At 31.6% G+C, this 24552-nt stretch overlaps 1 protein-coding gene across 1 annotated transcript in view; it reads right to left on the bottom strand.

Moving 5' to 3' along the window:
• LOC114335494 (activating signal cointegrator 1 complex subunit 3) overlaps nt 1-24404 on the bottom strand; it is a 68361-nt gene extending 43957 nt beyond the window's left edge. Inside the window, exons 1-10 of the mRNA XM_050646192.1 lie at nt 24261-24404; nt 24084-24183; nt 23774-24029; nt 20148-20625; nt 14529-14682; nt 14350-14468; nt 11745-12088; nt 10773-10965; nt 7151-7503; nt 3093-3279 (exon numbers count right to left, since the gene is read on the bottom strand). Of these exons, the coding sequence (XP_050502149.1) occupies nt 3093-3279; nt 7151-7503; nt 10773-10965; nt 11745-12088; nt 14350-14468; nt 14529-14682; nt 20148-20625; nt 23774-24029; nt 24084-24183; nt 24261-24270 (2194 nt within the window). The 5' untranslated portion in view covers nt 24271-24404. The remainder of the gene's footprint in view (nt 1-3092; nt 3280-7150; nt 7504-10772; nt 10966-11744; nt 12089-14349; nt 14469-14528; nt 14683-20147; nt 20626-23773; nt 24030-24083; nt 24184-24260) is intronic.
• Nucleotides 24405-24552: the final 148 nt, after the last annotated feature.

Below are 24552 nucleotides of genomic sequence, written 5' to 3'. Positions count from 1 at the left end.
CTACGTAGCTTTACCCCCACTAATCAATCACCCTGTACATTATTTAATTGGATATGTAAATAAATTCTAATACGGTAAGATTCTCCTAAATTGATACAACCCAAGTCCAATGATAAATCGCTGTACCGTTTAGACACGACGATAAATTAAAACAACTCGATCCTTGTGATAAGTTGATACCAACCTCAACCCAACTCCAACTTTGATAAGTCGTGCGATGCACCGTTTACACACAATGATAAGTTGCAACAACTCGATTGACCTTGATAAGTTGTTTGATATATCGCTGTGTTTAAACGATCCTTTAAGGCACTCATGTGCCAACTTTCACATTTGTGCCTTAAACGTGTACTTTTAACACTTATATCATAAATACAATTATCGCATACTTTTCATTTCGTTTTTATCAGTCACGGCGTTAAAATAATATTAGGTAGCACTTTTGTACAGGACAACAAACAATAAGACATGGTTCTTTAAGTTTAAACAATCGCTTCTATATACAGAACAACGTCTGGAAGCAAAAAAATATTAAATTGTTAGTTCATTTATGTGCTGCATACTGTGTGTGAAACAACAGTTCTGAAAGAACGAATAGAAATAAAATATTGGTTTCTATTTAGTTAGTAAGTCGTATTTATACTTTAGAAGAAATGGCATCGAAATCAAAACAACATAAATATAAAGATTTATACGATGCAGTTAAGAAAGCATACCCCGTAAAATCTTGGTCCAATGCTATTTAAGTGCATTCATTTTTTTTTTTTGAATACTATGGAAACTAATAAAGATTTTTGAAAAATTTAAACGCAGGCTGAAAGACTGCATTATTACCGAGGGCCAAAACTTCCTGAAAACATCTATAATGTTTATTTTAATAAGTTACAGAGGTGAAAAAAAAAAGAGAAAATTTTGTCTGATTTTTCATTTCAAATATTTCATTCAAAAGAAACCTTTTGTTTATTCTAAGGGACTTTCAACCCTCGGTAATAATGTAATCTTTTATTATGCGTTTAAATTTTTCAAATATATTTATTAGTTTTCTCAGGATTCAAAAAAAATTAATGCATTTAAATAGCATTGGACCAAGATTTTACGCCTACCCCTCATATTTGATTAAAAAAACAGAAATAATATTGATTTTTTTTAAATCAATGAAAGGGGGGTCGTGAGTTGCAACGACGACGTCGACATGGGGGGGGGTCGTCTCTAAACGACGAATTACGACGGAGGGGGGAGGGTATTAAAAAGTTCAAATTTTTTACGACGTAGTTTATGGATGCTCCCTTATCCTTAGATCCATTCTTAGGTCTCTACTTCATAATAAATATTTCATTTTCACAAATTTTTTCCCTTACCATTTCTATGCGGATTTTAATCTCTTGTATTTATTCTGCGTTTTGACTAACCAATGTTTTCTATCTGGATATTATTAGTATGGAGTGTCTCGTTGTCTTTTGGATGTTTTGTAATCTGTAATTATTTATCTTATCTGGTCTTAACTTATCTTAACTTATCTTGTAATTTGTTTCCTTTAAGTTCCAGCCGTTCTAGTATATCAAACTTTGTAGAATTGAAGTAAATATGACAGGGTCATCGGCATATCTTATATTCTTAAGGATTTCACCTTTTATGATCATCCCATCCTTACACTCTCCTAAAGCTGCTTGGAAGTCGGTTTCGCTATATATGCATATTAAACAGCAGTGATGGCAATCGAGTATTTGGGTCACTTGATGAGAGGTCATAAATACGCATTACTTCAAAATATAATGCAAGGAAAAATAGAAGGAAAACGGAATCCAGGCCGTAGAAGAACGTCATGGTTGCGGAATTTGAGAGAGTGGTTTGACTGCACAACTAATGAACTTTTTAAGTCAGCTGTAAACAAAGTCAGGGTAGCCTTGATGATTTCCAATCTCCGATAGGAGTGGCACAAGAAGAAGAAGGTGACAATATATAGCCCTGCCTTACACCCCAAAGAATTTCTATTTCTTCCGACATTTGATCCTTAATTCTTATTTTGACTTTCCGGTTCCAGTAGAGGTTTGAAATTACTCTGATTTCCGACTGTCAACATTTTTCAGTTTCAAGATATTAATTAGTTCATCGAGCTATGACTATACCTTGTCAAACGCTTTTTCGAAATCAATAAAGCATGTGTAAATTGTGGGATTAAGAAGCTCGCTGTAGCGAACTCGGTTGGTTCAGTGTTCGGTTTTCGCACACAGGTTTTGGGAATTCTTCTTCTTTTTCGACCAGCTGGGAATCCAGCACCTGTAAGGATTACTCTTTACAAGGGATAGGGAATGGTTGGTAAGTAATAACAGACAAGGTTGTTTACAGAACAATAAAAAATATGTATATTGACGAGTTAAATGAATAGAAGGATACGTGAGAGATAGAAGATAATATTATATGTTTAAATTATAAGTTTAATTGTATGTTTAAATTATAAGTTTATTTGTGAGACAGCTTATACCGCGTAGAGTTTAACTTGTTGGAACAGCAAACCGTTTAGATGCAATGGCAACACCGCGACTTTGGTGATAGGTGATTAAATAAGATGTACATATTTTTTTTCTACTTACAGTTGATAAAGCTATGATTGATTTACCATTTGGCACTAATCACTTACGGCCAGGTTGCTATGGCCACTGACACTAATTATTTGGTTAGATTTGTTGAGAAACAGACGAAAACTACCGCTCTAAAAATGCGGTGTGCTCTTGGCAAAGGTTGGTAACAGACTCTACTAGTTTGTAGTTGGACAACTTTTAGCTTTGTTGTTTGGCAGGAAAGATAGTTGGCGGGTATATGGATAACAAACTAGTTTTTTAAGGGATAAGTACAAGGTTCTAATGTGTTGAAATATTGAGAATATTTGTACACTGTAAAAATTTATGGGAAATTTATACATAAATATCTTGGTTCATGTCTAGATTACTTTGCATGAGCACATTTATACCGAATAATGCTTCCCTAGTTTCCATGCCGTTTCTAAAGCCTAATTGGTTATCACTAATTTCATCATCCAGCTTTCTGTAAATTCTGTTGTGGATTTTATACAGTACTAATATGGAAATAAATACCTGCATGGTGAATGCCAAATCCTTGAGGTACCAAAAAACCCAAATCTCCGTTCTTGTATCCACTCTTATGTCCCCTGATCGACTTCTCTGGCTCGAATAAAGGTAGAGTACCTTTAACTTGTGCTATTTCGATCAGTTTCTTAGCTACAGACGCAGTAGCATTTCTGGACGTTACGAACACCATCGCCTAAAGAAGTAAAAACAACTATTAAACATATACAATGAAGAATTGAAAAAAATTAAAGAAAGAATTGTTAATAAGAAGCTCCAAAATGTTTGAAAGTATTTAACAGCGTTAAAAAGAATAGGGAACTTGCATAAATTTTTAAATTCGAAAAAAATGTTATAAATCACAACACAACATAATTTAAAACATGTATCAAAGATAAAAAAAGTTTTGTTTGTCTTTCGTTTGGCCCCTAAAGACGATTAAAAATTCAAATTAAAACAGGTGGTCTAAAACGCTTCGTGACGTCACTTGGTTTTACATTTACATTTTTCCAATAAAGTAAACAGAATTTTAAATTAGACGTTATAAACGTCAGTATAAAATACATTTATGTGACGTTACAAGTGTTTTTGATCATTTGAACTATTCATAGAAAAATTCGTACTTTTACAAAATTGTTTTATTTTCAATAGTAAACCTTCGTTCCTTTCCTTGAAAAACAGTATAAAACTACAATTTTAACAAACTGGTATATATTATTACAATGACATACGATAAATGTCATTAGAATATAAATATTTTTGACTTATTCCACGACAATGAGGTTGCCAAATACCAAAGTAGGTGGAGGCCAATAAACTAAAGAAGGAGAAGAAGAATATACCTAAATATAAGGTTGTGTCTAGGTATACGTTACCGTGTACGCAAATAAAAAAGTTAGAGTGTCAGTGATTTCTTATTTTTTATTTGTTTAGTGTTTGTTTTTAAATTAACTACGGAGTGTGGACAATTATTTAGCTCTTTTAATGAGTTTAAGAACATTTTAAAACAGTACGAAAAAGATAAGAGACTATAAATTAATATATATTTTTTTAGTTATAAATGAAATAGTATGTATTACCGTAAAAGATTAAAATAAAAAGAAGACCTAAAGCTTTCACAATAATAATTAACTTGTTCTGAAGCTATTATCCTTGTGGCATTTTTGTAATCAACTATTATAAATGGGAACTAAGCCACAATTTAACCAAAAAATGATTTCATTAACTTTTCGACGTCTAAATCGGACGTCGTTGTCAAAATACAAAATATTATTAAATTAAACAAAAATGGTGTTGCTTAGTAAAAATTTTGTCTAATAATTTATTTAATCTGACTAATTTTTGTATTTTGACAATGACATCCGATTTGGACGTCGAAACGTTAAAAAAATCATTTTTTTAGTTAAATTGTGGCTTATTTCCCATTTAGAATAGTTGATTATAATAATTAACTTACGTATAAAAATTATTTTAGCAATATTTTGTACGTGTGATATCAACTAAATACATATATTTATTTTGGTAACCTAAATATATACTTTTATATATACATTGATTTATTACAATTAAGTTTGAAACATCTAAATAGTTCTGCTTCCCTTCCCTTAACAAGTATTTTTCTATCAAACAAACACTAAACATATCAAAATAGCATGTACCAAAATATACAGTCACTGCGCACGTTAAATAATGAAGTCACTGGCTTGATCAAGTTTAATTCGCGTGTACCTAACTTTTTTTATTTGCGTACACGTTAGAGTGTACCTAGACACAGCGAAATATAACCATAATAATAACTAATGTAAAACTATATGACGTCACGGGTCGTATGAACTATTTTATACCGCAGAAGACTTTAAATATGTATTTCTAAGTTATTACGAGTTTTTGAAGCGTGAAATTTTGGAAATCTCAGTTTTAAACAAAACTGAACATTATTATGTAACAAAAAAAAAATGTGCAAGTTCCCTATTGTATAGCGTTGAGAAGCCTTAAAAACGTTGAGAAGAATTAAACCGCGTTGGAAACATCAATAATAGTTCAAAGGTGTTAATAAGTAGTGTTAATAAGCGTTTATAAATGCCAATAAGCGTTAGAGAAAGTCCCGAGAGATATTAAGGGCTTGTCCATTTTTGGGCGGTTTGCCAACGTCGACTGCGCGGTTTACCTGTTTTACTTGATCTCACCCTAATGCCGCGTTTGAAGTTTCACCCTAATACCAAGAAGAACAAGGGGAAAACAAGTAAACCGAGCAGTCGACGTTGGTAAACCGCCCGCATATGGACAAGCCCTTAGAAGACTTGAAACTCAAAGTGTTGTACAGCTTTAAAATGGGCCCAATCGGAGTTGAAAAACCCCGAAAATTCATCGAGTAAAGTTGAAAGACCTTAAATATGTGCGAAGTAGAGTTAAATATACACTAAGCATCAAAATTAACGCACAACCTTAAAAATGGGACATTTTTTATGTCTCGTATTTCCTAAACCTGTTGTTCGATTTTAGTGATTGTTTTAATATTATGTTATAGCCTTATTCTTTAAGTATATCGATGTGGTAAAAGTGTTGCTAGACAAGTAAATGTCATTGTATACCGGGTGTAACAATCATACAGTGTTTTTTCCTCAAAGTTCGGAACACCCTGTGGAATATTTCAGCATATATAAAATATTGAAATTAAAACTCAATTGTAGTTCTTTCTTAACATTCTGCTTTTTGATTCATTCGCTTATGAGTGATAATAAAAAAGTTAGGTATTTTAACAACTAGCAACGTTCTTCATCAATACAGGGTGTTTCTAAATAAGTGCGACAAACTTTAGGGGGTAATTCTGCATGAAAAATAATGACCGTTTGCTTTATAAACATATGTCCGCAAGTTTCCGAGATATGGGATGTTGATTTTTTCTTACAAACTGACGATTTATTTATTGCTCTAAAACCGGTTGAGATGTGCAAATGAAATTTGGTAATTTTTAAGAGGTAGTTATTGCTCATTTTTTGACCTACAATTAAGAATTTTATATTCACCATTGGCGTGCATACGGGTAATATGACCGGGTAATATGACCCGTATGCACGCCAATGGTGAATATAAAATTCTTAATTGTATGTCAAAAAATGCGCAATAACTACTTCTTAAAACCTACTAAATTTCATTTGCATATCTCAACCGGTTTTAGAGCAATAAATAAATCATCAGTTTGTAAGAAAAAATTCAACATCCCGTATCTCAAAACCAAGCATTTACGAACATATGTTTATAAAGCAAACGGTCATTATTTTTTCATGCAGAATTACCCCTTAAAGCTTGTCGCACTTATTTAGATACACCCTTTATTGATGAAAAACGTTGCTAGTTGTTAAAGTACCCAACTTTTTTATTATCCAACATAAGCAAATGAATCAAAAAGCAAATGTTAAGAAAGCTTAAGGCTACAATTGAGTTTTAATTTGAATATTTTATATACTCTAAAATATTCCACAGTGTGTTCCAAACTTTGAGAAAAAAACACACAATCATTGTTACACCCGGTATACAGTGGCACTTACCTCTTTAGCAACAATATTATTACATCGATATTCTTGAAGAATAAAACTATAACATACTAAAAAAATCACTCAAATCGGACAACAGGTTTAGAAAATTCAAGACATCAAAAATTTCCCATTTTTAATGTGGTGCGTTAATTTTGATGCTTAGTGTAGTTACAAAATAATAAAAACCCGTTGAGAGGCGTTGAAAAGCATTAATAAATATTGGACAGCATTAAAATGCTTAAAAAATCGTTGAGTAGAATTTTTAAAGATGTTGAACAGCATAGAAAGCATTGACAATGTTGAAAAACATTATAAAATGTTGGATTGTATTAAAATGCACTGGAATTCATTGAGTTGGGTTCAAAGGCGTTAAAAAACGTTAAAAGGTGCTAAAAATAGTTAAACAGCCTTTTAAAATTAATAGAAAGTAGTTACGAAACATTGAAAAACATTACAAAGCATTGAAAAATATTAAAAATGTTGCAAAGACTAATAGGGAAATATTATAAATCATAAATAATAAATAAATACCTGATGTCCTTCTCTGACGAACTGAACCACTTTCTCATAGCACACGTTATCCATAATGTCATTCTCGTTCTTCTTCTTACATCCAATAAATGAAGTCGTGAGAGGCACAGACCTAAAACGATTATCAAAGAAGAAAAGTCCGGATCTTGGATTGACCTTTAAAAATGTGGCAACGTCTAGATAGCCGGGTAAAGTGGCAGATAAAGCAACGATTCTTATCATGCTTTGACTACTAACCACTTGTCTTAAAGTTCTGGCCACCAGTGCTTCTATGACTGGACCTCTGCTACCGTTTAAGAGATGAACTTCGTCGATGATGAGGAGTTTGACGAGACCCACAACTTCTGTGTCCACTAAAAACAAATAAGAATAAGAATATGTAGTAGCACATTTTAAATAGTAGTAGCATATGAAGATTTATCGATATTCACAGTGATATAATAATTCTAAGCAACTAAAGGCCTAAAAATAAGAAACGATGCCACAGACTTATTGATTTGACTAATTTACGAATACATATACAGGGTGGGGCATTAGTGTGACAAAGTCCAATTAATCGTTTGTCGTAAGAGATACGAAAAAAAGTTATTTAGGTAAAAGTTGGGGCACACATAGTACCATAATCTAAAAATATTTTCAAGTATACAGGGTCGTCCGTATTGACAGGGTGACACAAATTTATGTTTTTTTTAATGGAACACCCTGTATATTTTTACATTTTTGGATTCTCCTCGATGTTTCCTTCCTTAAAATATATGGTTTTATAATATTATACGAGGTAGTTTAAAAGTTATTTACGTTTTTTTGTTAATTTCGCAGCAAAATCTACACCCTGTAGAATTTTAGTGATTTCACATCAAATTTTTATTTTATGTTCAAAGGATTTTTAATATAGTCTACTATTGTTGAACATTAACAGTATAGCGAAATGTTTAATTTTAGTACACAGGGTGGGTCGAAACTCGGAATGAGTATTTTCTGAGTTTTCTTAAATGGAACACCCTATATTTAAGTATTGTAATGAAATGATATTTTATGGTACTTTTTTATTTCTTAAGCATTCCCTATATTTAAGTGCTTTAATTTGTAAGTTATTCGTGATTCTTTAAGCCAAACATTACGTAAAATTTTAATACGTGGCTGTGAAAATATTTAATCAAAAATAATTTTTGGAAAAGAAAATACATCATAATCTAGTCTGATCCTTAATTTATTACTATTGGATGTAATATCCAAATAAATTCGTAGTTAAGGTTGTTGGTGCGCAAAATATTAATAAAAACATACAATATTCTACCTAGTCGGCTATGACACTAAATTTCCTTAAAAATTTGACAATATACTATTTTTATAGATCCAGTTGCTTTGTTACCATTACTAATATGTATTTTTCTTATGAGAAACTGATTAATAAGATTTTGGTGCTAGTGGAATATAACAAAAATGTGCTAGTAGCAATAAGAATTTTTCATCAGAAATTCCCTGATAGACGACAACTAAGAAGAGAAACGTTTAAAAATATACTAGAACGGTTTCAACGGACTGATCACTTAGATTATGATAAATCTGCTCGAATAAAAACTATTGTAAGTGAAGAAAACAGCAATTAAATGAAATCCTTAGTGTCACTGAGGATCTGCATATTGGTACAATCGTTCTTACAATCTAAGTATCTAGTCTGTTGAAACCGTTTTAGTATACTTTCAAAAGTTTCTCTTTTTGGTTGTCGTCTATCAGGGAATTGCTGATGATAATTTATTATTGCAAGTAGCTAATTTTTGTTATACTCTCCTAGCACAAAGCCATTTTAATCCGTTCCTCATTAGAAAAATTAATATTAGTAATGGTATCAAATCAACTGGAACTATATAAATAGTATAATGTCAAATGTTTAAGCAAATTTTGTGTCATAGACAACTAGGCAGAATTTTGTATGTTTGATTCATATTTTAAGCACCAACAACCTTAACTACGAATTTATTTGGATATCTCATCCAATATTAATAAATTAAGGATCAGGCTAGATTATTATGTATTTTTTTTTCGAAAAATTACTTTTTATTAGATATTTTCACGGATACCTAATGAAATTTTACGTAATTTTTGTTGCAATTAATGTTTGCTTAAAGAATGACGAATAACTTACAAATTAAAGCACTTAGGTATAGGGAATGCTGAAGAAATAAAAAAGTACCATAAAATGTAATATCATTACAATACTAAAATACAGGGTGTTCCATTTAAGAAAACTCAGAAAATACTCATTCTGAGTTTCGACCCACCCTGTATACTAAAATTAAACATTTCGCTATACTATTAATGATTAACAGTAGTAGACTATACTAAAAATCGTTTGAATGTAAATAGAAAATTTGATGTCAAATCACTACAAATCTACAGGGTGTAGATTTTGCTACGAAATTAACAAAAAAACGTAATTAACTTTTAAACTACCTCGTATAATATCACAAAAACATATATTTTAAGAAAGGAAACATCGAGGAGAATCCAAAAATGTAAAAATATACAGGGTGTTCCATTTAAAAAAACATAAGTTTGTGTCACCCTGTCAATACGGACGCCCCTGTATATTTGAAAATATTTTAAAAATATGATACTATGTGTGCACCAGCTTTTACCTAAATAACTTTTTTTCGTATCTCTTACGACAAACGAGTAATTGCACTTTGTCACACTAATGCCCCACCCTGTATATTGCAATGATTTTAACACTTAATTTATTTAGTTTTTAAAAATAAAATAAAAATTCAATTTTTATTCAGTTGCAATGCGAAGGCAAAACAATCTTATTTTTCAATTAGAATACGGAGCGCAGTCCAGCACTCTGAATCGACGATTTTCGACTCTTGTTGGAGTCATCATCGGAGAGGCGTAGGCTTGCTGCTCTCTGCTCGAAGTGACCAACGCCGAGAGTTTATCATCATGGACCAATAAGTTTTAAATTTAAAAATATTTTAGTAATTTTTTAATATATTTAAATATTATTAATATTGCTATTAGGATTGAAAACTACTTCATCTTTCAATTGCCAGATGACGCTAGTCACCTAGTCCATTCACGTCAGTTGCGGTGTGGGGGATAAACTCTCGGTGTTGGTCACTGAGAGTATGGAGTAGCAGACCTACGTTCTCTCCGATGAGACTCCAATAAGAGTCGAAAATCGTCGATTCAGAGTGCTGGACTACGCTCCGTATTCTAAGTGAAAAATAAGATTGTTTTGCCTTCGCATTGCAACTGAATAAAAATGGAATTTTTATTTTATTTTTATATTGGTCGTTACTTCTTTGAGTAACTAGGTCCATTTTTTGTTGGAATTTACCAGCTACATAAAAGGGATCGTGAATTGTAAGTTTTTGAATTCCCTCTTGTCTTCTTCGCTTCAGCATCCATCTGGCTTGCAAATTTTAGAAGCCATGGATGTGTTACCAAGGAAATGGACCAATAAGTTTTCAATTTAAAAATATTTTAGTAATTTTTTAATATATTTAAATATTATTAATATTGCTATTAGGATTGAAAACTACTTCATCTTTTTATTTAGTTTTTAATTTAATTTATTTACACTTATTCTTAATTTATTTATACTAAACTATTTGCTTACCTGCTCCTTTTCTGGTGATGACGTCCCACTTTTCGGGGGTGGTAACCAACATTTGCGTTTCGGCAATTTCTTTTTTTGTTAACTGCATATCCCCTGTACATTCTTTCACTGTGACGCCAATCGGCGCCAATTTTTTGGAAAAGTTCACTACCATTTCGGTAGCGAGCGCTTTCATTGGACATACGTAAATTATCTAAAACCAGGTAAAGAACAACTGAGTAAAATATATAATTTCGGGTTTTATAGCGTCTTAACGTCGTGTCACAAGCGTTAAGAAGTGCTGGAAGCGTTAAAAGAATATCAAAAAGTGTAAACAGGCGTTGATTAACGATTAAACGCCTTTTAAAATGAGTGGAGACAGTTAAGAAACATTCAACAGCACTAAAAGGAGTAGAAAACTGTTAAAAAGAGTTAAAAATAAATAAAATCGTTAAAAAATGTTTTGAAAAGAGACAAAATGTGCTGAAAAGTGTTAATAACCGTTGAAATTAGCTAAGAAATGGTAGGAAACATTACAAAATTAGGAAGAGGGTTAAAGAAATATTGTACAGCATTGAAAAGTGTTAAAAAACAATGAGTGAATTTGAAAAGCATCAAATAGCGTTGAAAGACACGTTGAAACTAGTTTTAAAAAACGGTAGCAGCCGTTAAAATGGGTTAAGACGCATTAAAAGGCGTTGAGAAGAATTAAAATGCGTTGACAAACGCTTAAAAGAGTTAAAACGCTTTGAGTGATGTTGAAAAGCAATAAAAAGTATTAAAATTAGTTGAAGTCAGATAAGAAATGTGGAATATCACTCAAAAGAGTTGAGAACCGTTAATAGAAGCGTTAAAAAATATTGAAAAACGTCAAAAAATGTTTTGTGAACAGAGTTCAAATGTAACAATATGTAACAACAATAATAAATAATGTAACAATATATGTAACAATATATTCTAATAACTCTCTGTACAATGTTTAATATTACTAACCTTAAAATCATTTTTCTTGATAAGACTACCTTCCATATGGCATTTCACCTGATGAACAATACTAAGAAGGGCAATATTTGTTTTACCAGCTCCAGTAGGTGCGCAAACCAACATGTTTTCATTAGAATGATACGCAACAGGAAACACCTCAGACTGTATCCTATTAAACTGTTTTATATCCCTAAAGACTAACTGCCCTGTCGAATCCAGGGAAGATACTTTAACCAGATCCATGTCTGGTACATCTCCTTTTGATCCACCTGGTATGGTAAATTCTGCATAGTCAGGGGTAACTTTTTTTATTGCGTTTTTCGGTTGGGTTATTGAAACTCCTTCGTACTTGGCTGAAATTAAACAATATTATTCTCCTGTATCCTAAATAAATAAAATAAAAACAAAACAGTTAAAGTTCTTCTCAGAGCCTTTTTTCAGTGCGTCATTCATTTTGACGTCATATATAATTTTAAGAATGTCGTGAATCATTGAATGACATTTTAGTTAAATCTGACAGTTGTCAGAATCGAAATCGGCCAACTATGAAAAGGTTATTGCATTATAACACTTTTATCGCATATTGGTATAAAAACAAATCAATGGTGTTTATTGTATTTATAAAAAGTTCTGTTCTTTGATTTGTATGGTCGCATAGATTGTATAGATTTAGATAATAGGTACCTAAATCATTTTTTTCGATTATAGCGTCATCTATCAACAATTAGAATAAATATTATAAATGCGTATAATAGGAAACTTGCATAAAATTTTAAATTCGAAAAAAATGTTATAAATCACAACAGAACATAATTTAAAACATGTATCAAATATTAAAAAGTTTTGTTTGGCTTTCGTTTGGCTCCTAAAGATGATTAAAAATTCAAATTAAAACAGGTGGCCCAAAACGCGTCGTGACGTCATTCGTTTAAATTATGTTTACATTCTTCCAAAAAAGTAAACAGAATTTAAAATTAGACATTATAAACGTCAGTAGAAAATACAGTTATGTAACCTCACAAGTGTTTTTGATCGTTTAAACTATTTTAAATGCCATTTAATAGTGGCAGTGTCAAAACGAATGCCAAACCTAATAGGGAACTTGCACATTTTTTATTGTATAATAATATTCAGTTTCCTTTAAAAATAAGATTTCCAAAATTTCACGCCTTAAAACCTCATAATAACAAGTACAAATTTAAAATCTATATATTTTTTTGTTTTCTGGCCTTGGTTTAGAGAACCTTTAGTCAATTTAAAATAGTTCAAACGATCAAAAACACTTGTGAGGTTACATAACTGTATTTTCTACTGACGTTTATAATGTCTAATTTTAAATTCTGTTTACTTTTTTGGAAGAATGTAAATATAATTTAAACGAATGATGTCACGACGCGTTTTGGGCCACCTGTTTTAATTTAAATTTTTAATCATCTTTAGGGGCCAAACGAAAGCCAAACAAAACTTTTTAATCTTTGATACATGTTTTAAATTATGTTCTGTTGTGATTTATAACATTTTTTTCGAATTTAAAATTTTATGCAAGTTCCCTATTAATGTGACACATTGAAAGAAGGCTCTGACAAAAACTATATCAGGCCTACAGCTGCATATGCATGTGAAACGTGGTTGCTTAAAAAATCAGAAATAAACCTTTTAGAAAGATGGGAGAGAAAAATACAAAGAGCAATATATGGAGGTGTGAAAATAGATGGTCAATGGAGAAGAAGAAATAATAAGGAACTTGAAGAACTACATAATGAACCAAAAATAACGACGCCAATCAAAGCACAGAGAATCCGATACTTAGGACACATTGAAAGAATGGGAAAGGAAAGAATGCCAAAACTGGTTCTATCACGTAAACCAATACAAAAAAGAAGAATAGGTAGACCAAGGAGATGGAAGGACAGTGTATATGAAGACTTACAAAAAAGTAATACAGTGGAACCTCGGTAAGTCGCTTTAATCGGGACCGCTGCCGATCCGGGTTATCGAAAATCCGGGTTACCCGGAGAATATGGTAAAAATTAATAAAATACGGTATACTCACAGATAAACTCCAACTACAAATTATAATTCCAAAAACATGAAATACATCTAAATTACGTACAGTTGTAAACAGTATTGTTCATTTCTTGGTAAAAAACTCAGTCAAACTGAAAAAATGTTTGTTTTGTCTTATGAAAATCGGTCCGGGTTAGCCGGATCTCCGGGTTATCGGAGGAAGACTTATCGGGGTTCCACTGTATAGAGAATTGGACAGAATAACAATAAGCTTTGTACAGAAAACAATGGAAGGAAGTGGTCAAGAAATGTATGGAAAGATTATAAGAAATATTAAGCATTTTATATAAATAGATGAAATATTGTAGAGTATAGTAGTATAGTATATAATATTATTACATCTGTAATAGATCCGATGTCCTGAAGGACACTAAGTATTATGAGAAAAAAGAAGATATTATCTCTAATAGTAATTGTAAAGAAAAAAATTAATTTTTCGGCCCTAGGTCTTCAAATCCTGTTGAGCTTAATAAATAAATAAATCTTAAATAAATATGTAGTACCTTACTTTTATATTAAAAAATTTAATGAAATAACAAAAACTTACTTGTTACCATAGAATTCTTCAACTGATCGTGGACATGTGGATACTCATCTGCATCCATTGGCTGTATAGCTGCCTTTCTGAATATAGGAGTATTTGTCATTTCATAATCCACTTCACTTCTAAAAAATAATAAAATGTGAAACAATTTCTCTAGTAAAATGCTTATTGAATATACTTACTGCCTTGAATCTGAAGAAGCATACTTAGATTTATCTTTTTTCTCTATTTTTCTCAACTTCTTTGAAAGTTGGCTCTCTTTTTCTGACTGTACAGTTACTTGACCTGCTATCATAGCACCTGGGACTTTTTTACTAGTCCTAATTATATCTTCTTCTAAAAGTAGGTATATTGAAATTATTAAATTTAGCATTTAAAAACATATACAAACAAACATACATTAGGGAAATGTACAGAAATAATAGGTTGGTAAATACAAATACCTGGTAACCCGGATTTCAGGAAATAATGATCAAACAATAGAAATAAGGGCGAGGATAGAAATAGCAAGAAATAGTTTTTAAAAATGAAAACAATTATCTGCAATAAAGACCTTAGATTAGAACTGTGAGTAAGAACCTTAGACATGCTACACGTTTTCAATAGTATAATATGACTTGGGAGCTGGTCTGAAGAGACCTACCTACCCAATTGCTTTGGGAGAGACACTGAAGCAAGAACGCATAAGCTACATCATTTTAAATGTGATGTTACAGAAGGATGCTTAGAATAGCATGGACAGAGAAGAAAACAAACACGGGAGTATTGAGAGAAATGGGCAAAATATCAAATAATTGACTCACCAACTATGCCACAGGAAGGCCTTGCAATATTTCAGGATAATGGCTCATAAGGTGAGGTTTCTTTATTCAAATATCAATAATTTTCAACCAAAGAAATATTTAATATACAACTATTTACAAGCTAACAATATCGATAGTTTTATGTGTGTGGAAAGCAAAAATAAAGATTTTATTAACCCATATTGTGACTGGTCTATAATCCAACAAAAAGGAAATATATTAAACCAAAACTTCAGAGGAGGCAGTCTTATACAATCCAGAAAAACATGGAAGATGGGTAAAGAAAATCCTCCACGAATAAACAACCCTCTTAATAACTTCATTGATGTCTCATTTCCTTTTAAAGACTCCAAATTACATATTTTCGTAGTCTATATTCACAATTCCTCACTAATTGAAGAAACTATCTTCCTTAAAGCATCCCTTTATGATTATTCAATAATCATTGGCGATTTTAACCCAAAATCAAGCCCCTCACGTATGAAGCAAATCAAATGTTTTCTTCAAAATTCTAATTTTTGTCAAATACCTACTCCCCCTACGTTTATAATGGCAGGTAACCCAAGCACAACTCCAGATATATTATTTTGTTCTAAAAATATTGTAAATAATATCACAAATATACTTGTAACTCCAGATCTGGGAAGTGATCACTTGGCTTTGCAATTTGATTTTAATCTACGTCATGATCCTGACCACATTAATGAAATTAATCTTCCCAATATAGCAAAATGTAATGTACAAAATGTAAATAGTAGAATCAAAGAATTTTTGAATATAAGGCATGACATTTGCCCAAATTACATTAAAAATTTCAACACTATGTTGTCAAAATTAATAATAGAAAATTCGCCCAAGCAGAAGAAATCACCCTTTAATTACAATCTTCCACCCTTCATTTTGTCTCTGATTAAATTGAAGAGACAGTTACTCAGGTAGATCCAAAAAAATGAGACACATGCACTAAAATCACAATTTAATGAACTAAACAAAGATATTCACAAACTTATATCACAATTTAAACAACATAAATGGATCCTAGCATGTAAAAGTATAAACTCCATGAAAGGAAAAACATACTGGAAAGAAATAAAAAAACTGTCTAAATATAAATCGTTTAGACAACAGATTTCAGAACTGATATATGATGGCCAGACATACAGTACAGATGAAGAAAAATGTAGTGCTTTTGCTAGATACTTTGAAGAAACCTACAAATTTAATGAGGATAACAATTTTGATAGAGATACCTTAGAGGAGATGGATAGTTGGTTTGGAAGTTTTTATGAAAATAGTCGTAATCTGAATGCTCTTCAGGACATCACAGAAGATGAATATGAAGAGGCTCTATATAAAGGAAAAAACACAGCTCCAGGCAAAGATTCCATCAGTCGTAAAATCCTTAGACAACTAGGTCCAGATATTCATAAGGAGATAATGAGCATATATAACTATTGTATCATGAATCATTTCTTCCCTGATGAGTGGAAGACAGGCATTGTAATAGTTATTCCTAAACCTTATACTAACCATCAACTACCCCAAAATTACTGTCCAATCACCCTTCTCCCAGTAATTGGAAAAAATTTTGAGAAAATTATCCAAGGAAGATTATATAATGAATTAAACCAACATATTCCAGAACATCAGTTTGAATTTAGAGAAAAATCATCTACAATCCTTCCTCTTTCAATAGTAACATCCAATATACAGGCAGCAAGATTGCAAGGACTAAAGACCGCTGGAGTTTTCTTGGACATCAAGAGGGCTTTTGACTCCGTTTGGCATAGAGGATTGTTATATAAACTTCACAGAATGAAATGCTCCCCTTCTCTAATATGGATTATTGACGAATTTCTTAGAAGGCGCAGGTGTATAGTTAAGATCAATGAAACATATTCCCATTAATTTTCAGTGCAACAAGGAGTTCCACAAGGTTCACCACTCTACCCTCTATTGTATAATCTCTATTGCAGTGACATATGCGACAATAGACTAACCAATACTAATTTGCTACAATTTGCTGATGACACTGCAGTGATATCAAATGGAAAAAATTTAATAAAGACAATGGACTTATTGCAGAGGCAGGTGGATGACACAATATCTTGGATGAATAAATGGAGATTAACAATAAATCCTTCTAAAACAAAACTAATAATATTTAACCATAGAATCCAAGATCACTCACCAACTATAAACATATGCGACAATATTAGCTTTGTTCCAGCAGAATGTTGAACTGATGTTGAACTGATTCAGGATCGTACTGAGCGTGCGCTTTACATAAAACGCGTACGGTTTTATGTAAAGCGCACGCTCAGTACGATTCTGAATCAGTTCAAAATTCTGCTGGAACAAAGCTATTATTAAACCCTCCCAAACTGTTAAGTATTTGGGAATAGAAATAGATAACAAATTGAAGTTCAACCAACACACTGCAGTTATAAAAAGGAAAATTATAACTAGAGCAAAGCACTTCAGAAGTTTAACATACAAGAATGAGGGAATTACGATTGAAACAGCAGCCAATATTTATAAAATGATCTGCAGGCCCATGCTGGAGTATGGTTCTGCCATTTTCTATAATTCTAAAGGTCCTGCCCAAAATAATATAAAAGTGGCTGAAACAACTAGCCTTCGACAAATTACTAGAATGCGTCATCCTGATAATCCACTTCATAATCCATCAAACAGAATGCTGTACGATAAAACTGGAATTGAACCTATTAATGAGAGACTCAATAAGTTGTTTAAATATCTCTTTATTAATGACAATAACAAAAATTTTATTGAGCCCCACATTGTGAAGATACCTGAGGACAGTGCCCGTAGATATCCAGGAAGAACTCTTTTTGAAGAAATCTGCTACACATCAAGACAATAAACAACTCTATTTAAATCATCATCTGTATTGTAACTAATTGTCAGTGATATTGTGATTACCGCCACATACAAATATTTTTTTTTATTATTGTATTGTATTAACATTAACAAAAAACATATACTGTATTAATGTATATTAATTGTGTAAATTGGCTGAAAGACTTCGGTCGATGGCCTTTTGGTACATTGTATCAATAAAGTATGTCTCTCTCTCTGTCTCTATCAAATAATAAACACAATCAAAATAAGAAAGTTGCAATATCTGGGACATGTAAAGAGAGGAAGAAGGAGAATGTCATGGTTGAAACATTTAAGGGACTGGTTTAATTGTAGTTCTATAGAAGTTTTCAGAGCAGCTGTAGATAAAGTAAAGATAGTGATGATGATATCCAACTTCTGATTGGGAGACGGCACATAAAGAAGAAGAAGAATTAAAAACAATTTTTGACATTTCATAGTTAACATAAATGAAGAGTACAGGGGAAAAACAAGGAATGTCACATTTTATACATATTGAGATAAACACCAATAAAGGTTTAATTCTTATGATATCTAAAAACTACTTAGGAGATTCTTAGCAGAATTCTAGCAATTCTCATTCTATAATCTTAATATAATATTAATCTATATTAAATTATTAATTTAATAATGCATAAAAGAACTGCTAATATTCCTTATTTTGGTTCAGTGGCATGCGGACAATCCTGGTTCTTCGCCTGGATACAAATTCTTAGAAAATTTATACAGGGTGTTTCATTAATAATTGTCCATATATTAACTGGAGAAACCTTAGCACAAAATACGAAGATTTAACCTAAAACACTTAAATAAAATGTGGTTCCTTACTGAGTTACAGGGTGTTTTACCTAAAAATTTAAAAACTATTTTTGCTCAGCATTTTAAAACTGTTCGACATATCCTTTTTATACTTAGCAGCAAGTGCGACTACTATACACCCTACTAAATTATGGTAAACAAACGTTTTTAGCTACTACCAGAGGCGTACGGCAGGGGATAGTGAATGGTTGACCCTTCTAAAATTCTACGCCACTGGAGGAATTACTATTTTAGTGCGATTTTTAGATTCTCCAATACTTTCTAAGTAAATAATATATTCCTCATTGGTAACGATAAAGTCATTAGTTTTCGAGATATTTGAAGTTAAATATGAATCGGCACAGTTATTTTGATTATTTATGATATGATTCATATGATTAAAAATTAAAAATTATTTGTACCCAGTACTTTAAAACTATTTGACGTATCCTTATCATACTTGGCAGAAAGTGTAGGTACTGTACACGCTACTAAATTAAGATAAATAAACGTCTCTAGCTCCTACCAGAGGCGTATGACAGGGAATAGTGGCTGGTTGACCCTTTCCAATTTCTACGCCACTGACGAAATTACTATTTTTGTGTAATTTTTTGATTCACCAATACGTTTTATGTAAATAATATACTCTTCATTCGTAACAATAAAATGATTAGTTTTCGAGATATTTGAAATTAAAAATGAAGGGACACAATACATTAACCAAAATAACTGTGTCGTTTCATTTTTAACTTCAAAGATCTCGAAAACTAATGACTTTATCGTTACAAATAAAGAGTATACTATTTTCATAGAAAGTATTGGAGAATTTAAAAATTTAACTAAAATAGGAAATCCGCCAGTGGCATAGAATTTGGAAAGGGTCAACCATTCACTCTCCCCCACCGTACGCCTATGGTAATAGCCATAAACGTTTGTGTAACATAATTAAGTAGCTTGTACAGTACCTATACTTCCTGCCAAGTATGAAAATGATACCTCGAATAGTTTTAAAATGCCGAGCAAAAGTAGTTTTTAAATTTTTAGATAAAATACCCTGTAACTCAGTAAGGAACCACATTTTATTTAAGTGTTTTAGGTTAAATCTTCGTATTTTGTGCTAAGGCTTCTCCAGTTACTATATGGACAATTATTAATGAAACACCCTGTATAGACTGATCTTTCTGGTTATTATCCTGAATCGATAGGCTAGTCGATAGTATTCAATATTTGCTACCAAAATTCATGAAAAAGTGGCATTCCTTGTTTTTCCCCTGTACTCTTCAAATGTATACTTACCATATTGTTGAGAACTGTAATCAATTTTTCCATTTCTGTGCCTGATTATTTCTGTTAACAAGTCAATTGCACCATATCCGAATGTTTCCAAAAAATATTCCATTACTTCATCATTACTCTTGGAAGAATTCAATTCAGTTTGAACAATGGTTTTAAAATCTCTGTAATCGTACCCTGTAATAGACTGTCCATAACACTCAAACATTGTTTCCAATGGATAAGTCTCATTACTCAATCTATCTTGTTCTGTTTCTTTTGGCTTAACATACAAAAGTGAGAAGTTGTCTTTCTGTGATTTCTTAGTTTTTTCAAGAGTTTTGTCAAGTTCTGGTAATTCTTCTTTTAAAGGAATGTAAAATATTTTATTTGTTGTTTTTACGGGTATTTCTATATCTATGTCATTGTATTTTTGTAGAATATTAAGTTTGTCCCTTTTGAAAAAGTTATTTGGTAATCTCTCTGTCACTTTTTCCAGTACCTTAAAAATATTCCATGTTAAAATCATATTTGAATACTAGTAAAGCAAGAATAATTATTACAAATCATTTTCTAATAATCACTATCTGTATCTAAGGATTCAGAGAAGACAGATTCACTACTGATGCGATCCATATAATTACACAAATGATTGAGAAATTCCACAAACACAACATAGAATTCCACACCTTCTTTGTAGACTTCAGACAAGCCTTTGACTGTACTGGAAGAAATAAACAATTTACTGAAATTAAAAATCAAGATATACCAGCAAAGCTAATCAAATTAACAAAAATGACTACAGATGGATCTTGAGCTAAAGTAACAACAGAAGGAGGTAGCACAAAATCAATTGCAATAGAAACAGGAGTGCAACAAGGCGATTCTCTGTCCACCACACTATTGAGCATTGCAATAGAAAAAAACAATTAAGGCCAGCTGCATTAAAGGAACTATAGCCCACCCTTTAACACAAATAGTAGGTAGCATATGCAGATGACATAGTTCTTATGGAAAGAGGCAAGGAAAGATTAAAAGAAGCAGTAACAACCCAGGCAAATGAAGCAGAAAAGAGGCCTAGAAATTAACAAAGGAAAAACTAAATATCTATGCTGCTCTAGAAGAGTAGATAACAAGACGAGAGAAATCAACAAGATAACCAACTACACTTTTAAAACAGTTCAACAATTTAAATATTTGGGAGTAATAAATAGCAAATATTATAACAGCAGAGACTTAAATGGTTGGACACATAAAGAGAAGGAAAAACGACCTACTGGTCACCAGATGAAAGCCAGAAACTGAAAGACCAAGGAGAAGACCCAGAGAGAGGTGGGAGGATCAGGTCATGAATGAGGGACATCAAAATCCTGAAAATGAAAAACTGGAGGGAACTATGCACTGATCGAAATGAGTTAAAGAAAGTTGTAACAAAGAGTGAGAGAGTGAGAAATTTATTGTTTCTAAAATGAATTACATTTATAAACACAACGTGGTATAGTACAAACACAAACAAAGTACAAGATACATTAAAATACTAACTATAAAATTTCCATAATAAAAAGGTCATCAATTGGCATAACTGTCCTCAAAAAATTCCTCGATACTACAGTCCCTGCTCAATTTATTAGACTCACCCCAGAAATATCAGTTTTTTTAATTTTAAACGCCTTAAAAGTATGTTCAAAGTCATACAGAACTGGTGAATGGGTTAAATAATAATTACTTAATAATCGTGCTACTGAATTAAGTTAAAAATAGTGAAACTTTTGATTGAATTGTGAAAAATTGACAGATGGCAATAGAATTGGGTAAAAGTGTGCAATGACTCAACTTTTTTCAACTTTAGTTTTTTAGTTAAATTAGTAACTGGTGATCAATTTTTTGTAAAATTTGCAGTGGTGAGTGTTAATAGTGCTCTATTTTAATGTTAGTTTTTAATTTGTTTAATTTATTTTAAGATATTAATATCTTAATTTCTAAAAGATGAATATCTTCGATTAAAATTTTTTCATATGGGTGATTGGAAAGATTTTTCTTTTGGGCAAATCTCTTCTGTTACTGCTCTATTAGAAAATATCCCATGTTGTCAAAGAAAAATAGCAAAAAAATGTGATGGATATCTTACTCGTCAGTTCAAAGGTTGGGTCAAATACCTAAGAAAGAAAAACAACCATCAATTTGAAATGGTCGATATGCCAGAAAGATGTCAGTCACCTCCAGAGGGCAATTAATTTTAAATAATTCAGTTGTAAAATACAGACAGAAGAGTCATCCATAGCGATATAAGGAATAAATTGGAAGAAGCTGAGTGTTCAGTATCGGAGTCCACTGTACGTCGAAATTGCTACAGTATCGGATTAAAATGACATAGGCTAGTTAAGGAACCAAAACCATCACCACAAATGTTCAAAAACGCTTAGTTTAGGCCAGTTTGCATAAATATTATATGACTAGAGAGTTTTTATGCAAATTGGCAAAACTAAGCGTTTTTTGAGCATTTATGGTGAAAGTCGACTGTTTAGTTGGTTCCGTAACTGGCCTCTGATGTTTGAATCCCATACTATACAGATTTCGGCATATAGTGGACTCCGATACTGAACACTCAGCTTCTTCCAATTTATTCCTTATATCGCTATGGGTGACTCTTCTGTATTTTACAACTGAATTCTGTAAAATTCGTTGCCCTCTGGAGGTGACTGAAATCTTTCTGCCATACCAACCCCTCCAAATCGATGTAACAGGATGTTTCTGTTTAGGTTTTTGACTCAACCTTCTAACTGATGATTAAGATATAACACATTTTTTGCTATTTCTCTTTGACAACATGTGATATTGTCTAATAGAGCAGTTACAGAAGAGATTTGCTCAACAGAAAGATCTTTACAATCACCCATATGAAAAAATTCCAATCCAAGATATTGATCTTTTAGAAATTAACATATTTCTATTAATATCTTAAAATAAATTAAACAAATTAAAAATTAACATTAAAATAGAGCAATATTAACACTCACCACTGCAAATGTTACGAAAATTGATCACCAATCACTAATTTAGCTAAAAAACCAAAGTTGAAAAAAGTCAAGTCATTGCACACTTTTACCCCATTCTTAAGTAATAGTATTATAGATTATTAAGTAATTGTTATTTAACCCATTCACCAGTTCTGTATGACTTTAAAGATACTTTTAAGGTGTTTCAAATTAAAAAAACTGATATTTCTGGGGTGAGTCTAATAAATTGAGCAGGGACTGTATAGTAACACTTAGATAATAAAAACTTCTTGATTGCTCTTCAGAATACAAAAATATTGCTTGAGGATCTTATATCGAGTGGTAGGTGATTAAACACATCCTTTCTGGTGTAAATAAAGCATTTTTTAATTAATGTAGAAGAGGGAATTGGAAGTGGAATAACATAAATTAGACAAGTGTTATATAGGGAATCTGTCCGACTATAGCCAAATCATATAACAAACTTTCAATACATAAGAAAAATGTGAGTTGTTCACTGCATTAAGCGAATCAGAGAGCTCTAAGTAAGAGCAGCAAACATTATATCCTGAATGAAATGCCTTAAAGATGATGATGATGATAATGCACCATTCTAATGAAAATAGCCAATGTAGTTTTATTTTAGGCACTCACCTTTTCAATATTTTGCAATTGACTTTGCGACAATCTTGAAAACACATTCTTATTAAACACTCCATTTTCCTTATATGCCCTAACTAACTGAAGAACTTTTTCATAAACAACATTATCTACAGGAATGTCATCCTGTATTTTGGATATGACTTGTTTTTTAATAACATCCTGCAAGTATTTCAAGTATACTAAACCATGGGCTGTATGGATGTTGTCTGCATATTTAAAAACATTCTGGAGTCTATCAAATTCACATCTACAACAGAATTTATTGTTATTATGTTAAAATATTAACAAAATGGTTACATACTCTGTTACAGTGTACTGACTAGGAGACTCCCTTAACTGCTGCACCCCATGATAATCAGAAAAGAAGTTAGAGGCTTGAGATACATCACCATTTCCAGAATCTATAAAAATTTTAAAATTAAATTGTTTATTCAATAAACATTAATTTATTGTTTATTAAAAATGGGTAATTACTTACGTGCAACCATTATACAAACTTAAGTCAATGCAAAATAAGATGTAACTATTTCACAATGTAACATAATATCACAAATCACAATATGTTTAGTTTTCTATAATCCTCTTATGATTATTATTCTTTGAGGTTAAGAAGTGTCAAAACTTGTCAACTTGGCAACTCTCAAAAATGATTCTGCTTCGTACCACACTGAGACCAATGCCTGAGTTCATTAAGCCTTTTAGCAACTACTATTTGAAAACAAACATGAATTAAATTTTTCCACCTACCTCTACCGAAAGTATACTTTTCC

The sequence above is a fragment of the Diabrotica virgifera genome, chromosome 3 (genome assembly GCF_917563875.1).
Source record: "Diabrotica virgifera virgifera chromosome 3, PGI_DIABVI_V3a".
Classification (NCBI taxonomy): Eukaryota; Metazoa; Arthropoda; class Insecta; order Coleoptera; family Chrysomelidae; genus Diabrotica; species Diabrotica virgifera.
The sequence above is the reverse complement of the archived record's forward strand: the minus strand, read 5'-3'. Positions and strand labels throughout refer to the sequence as shown.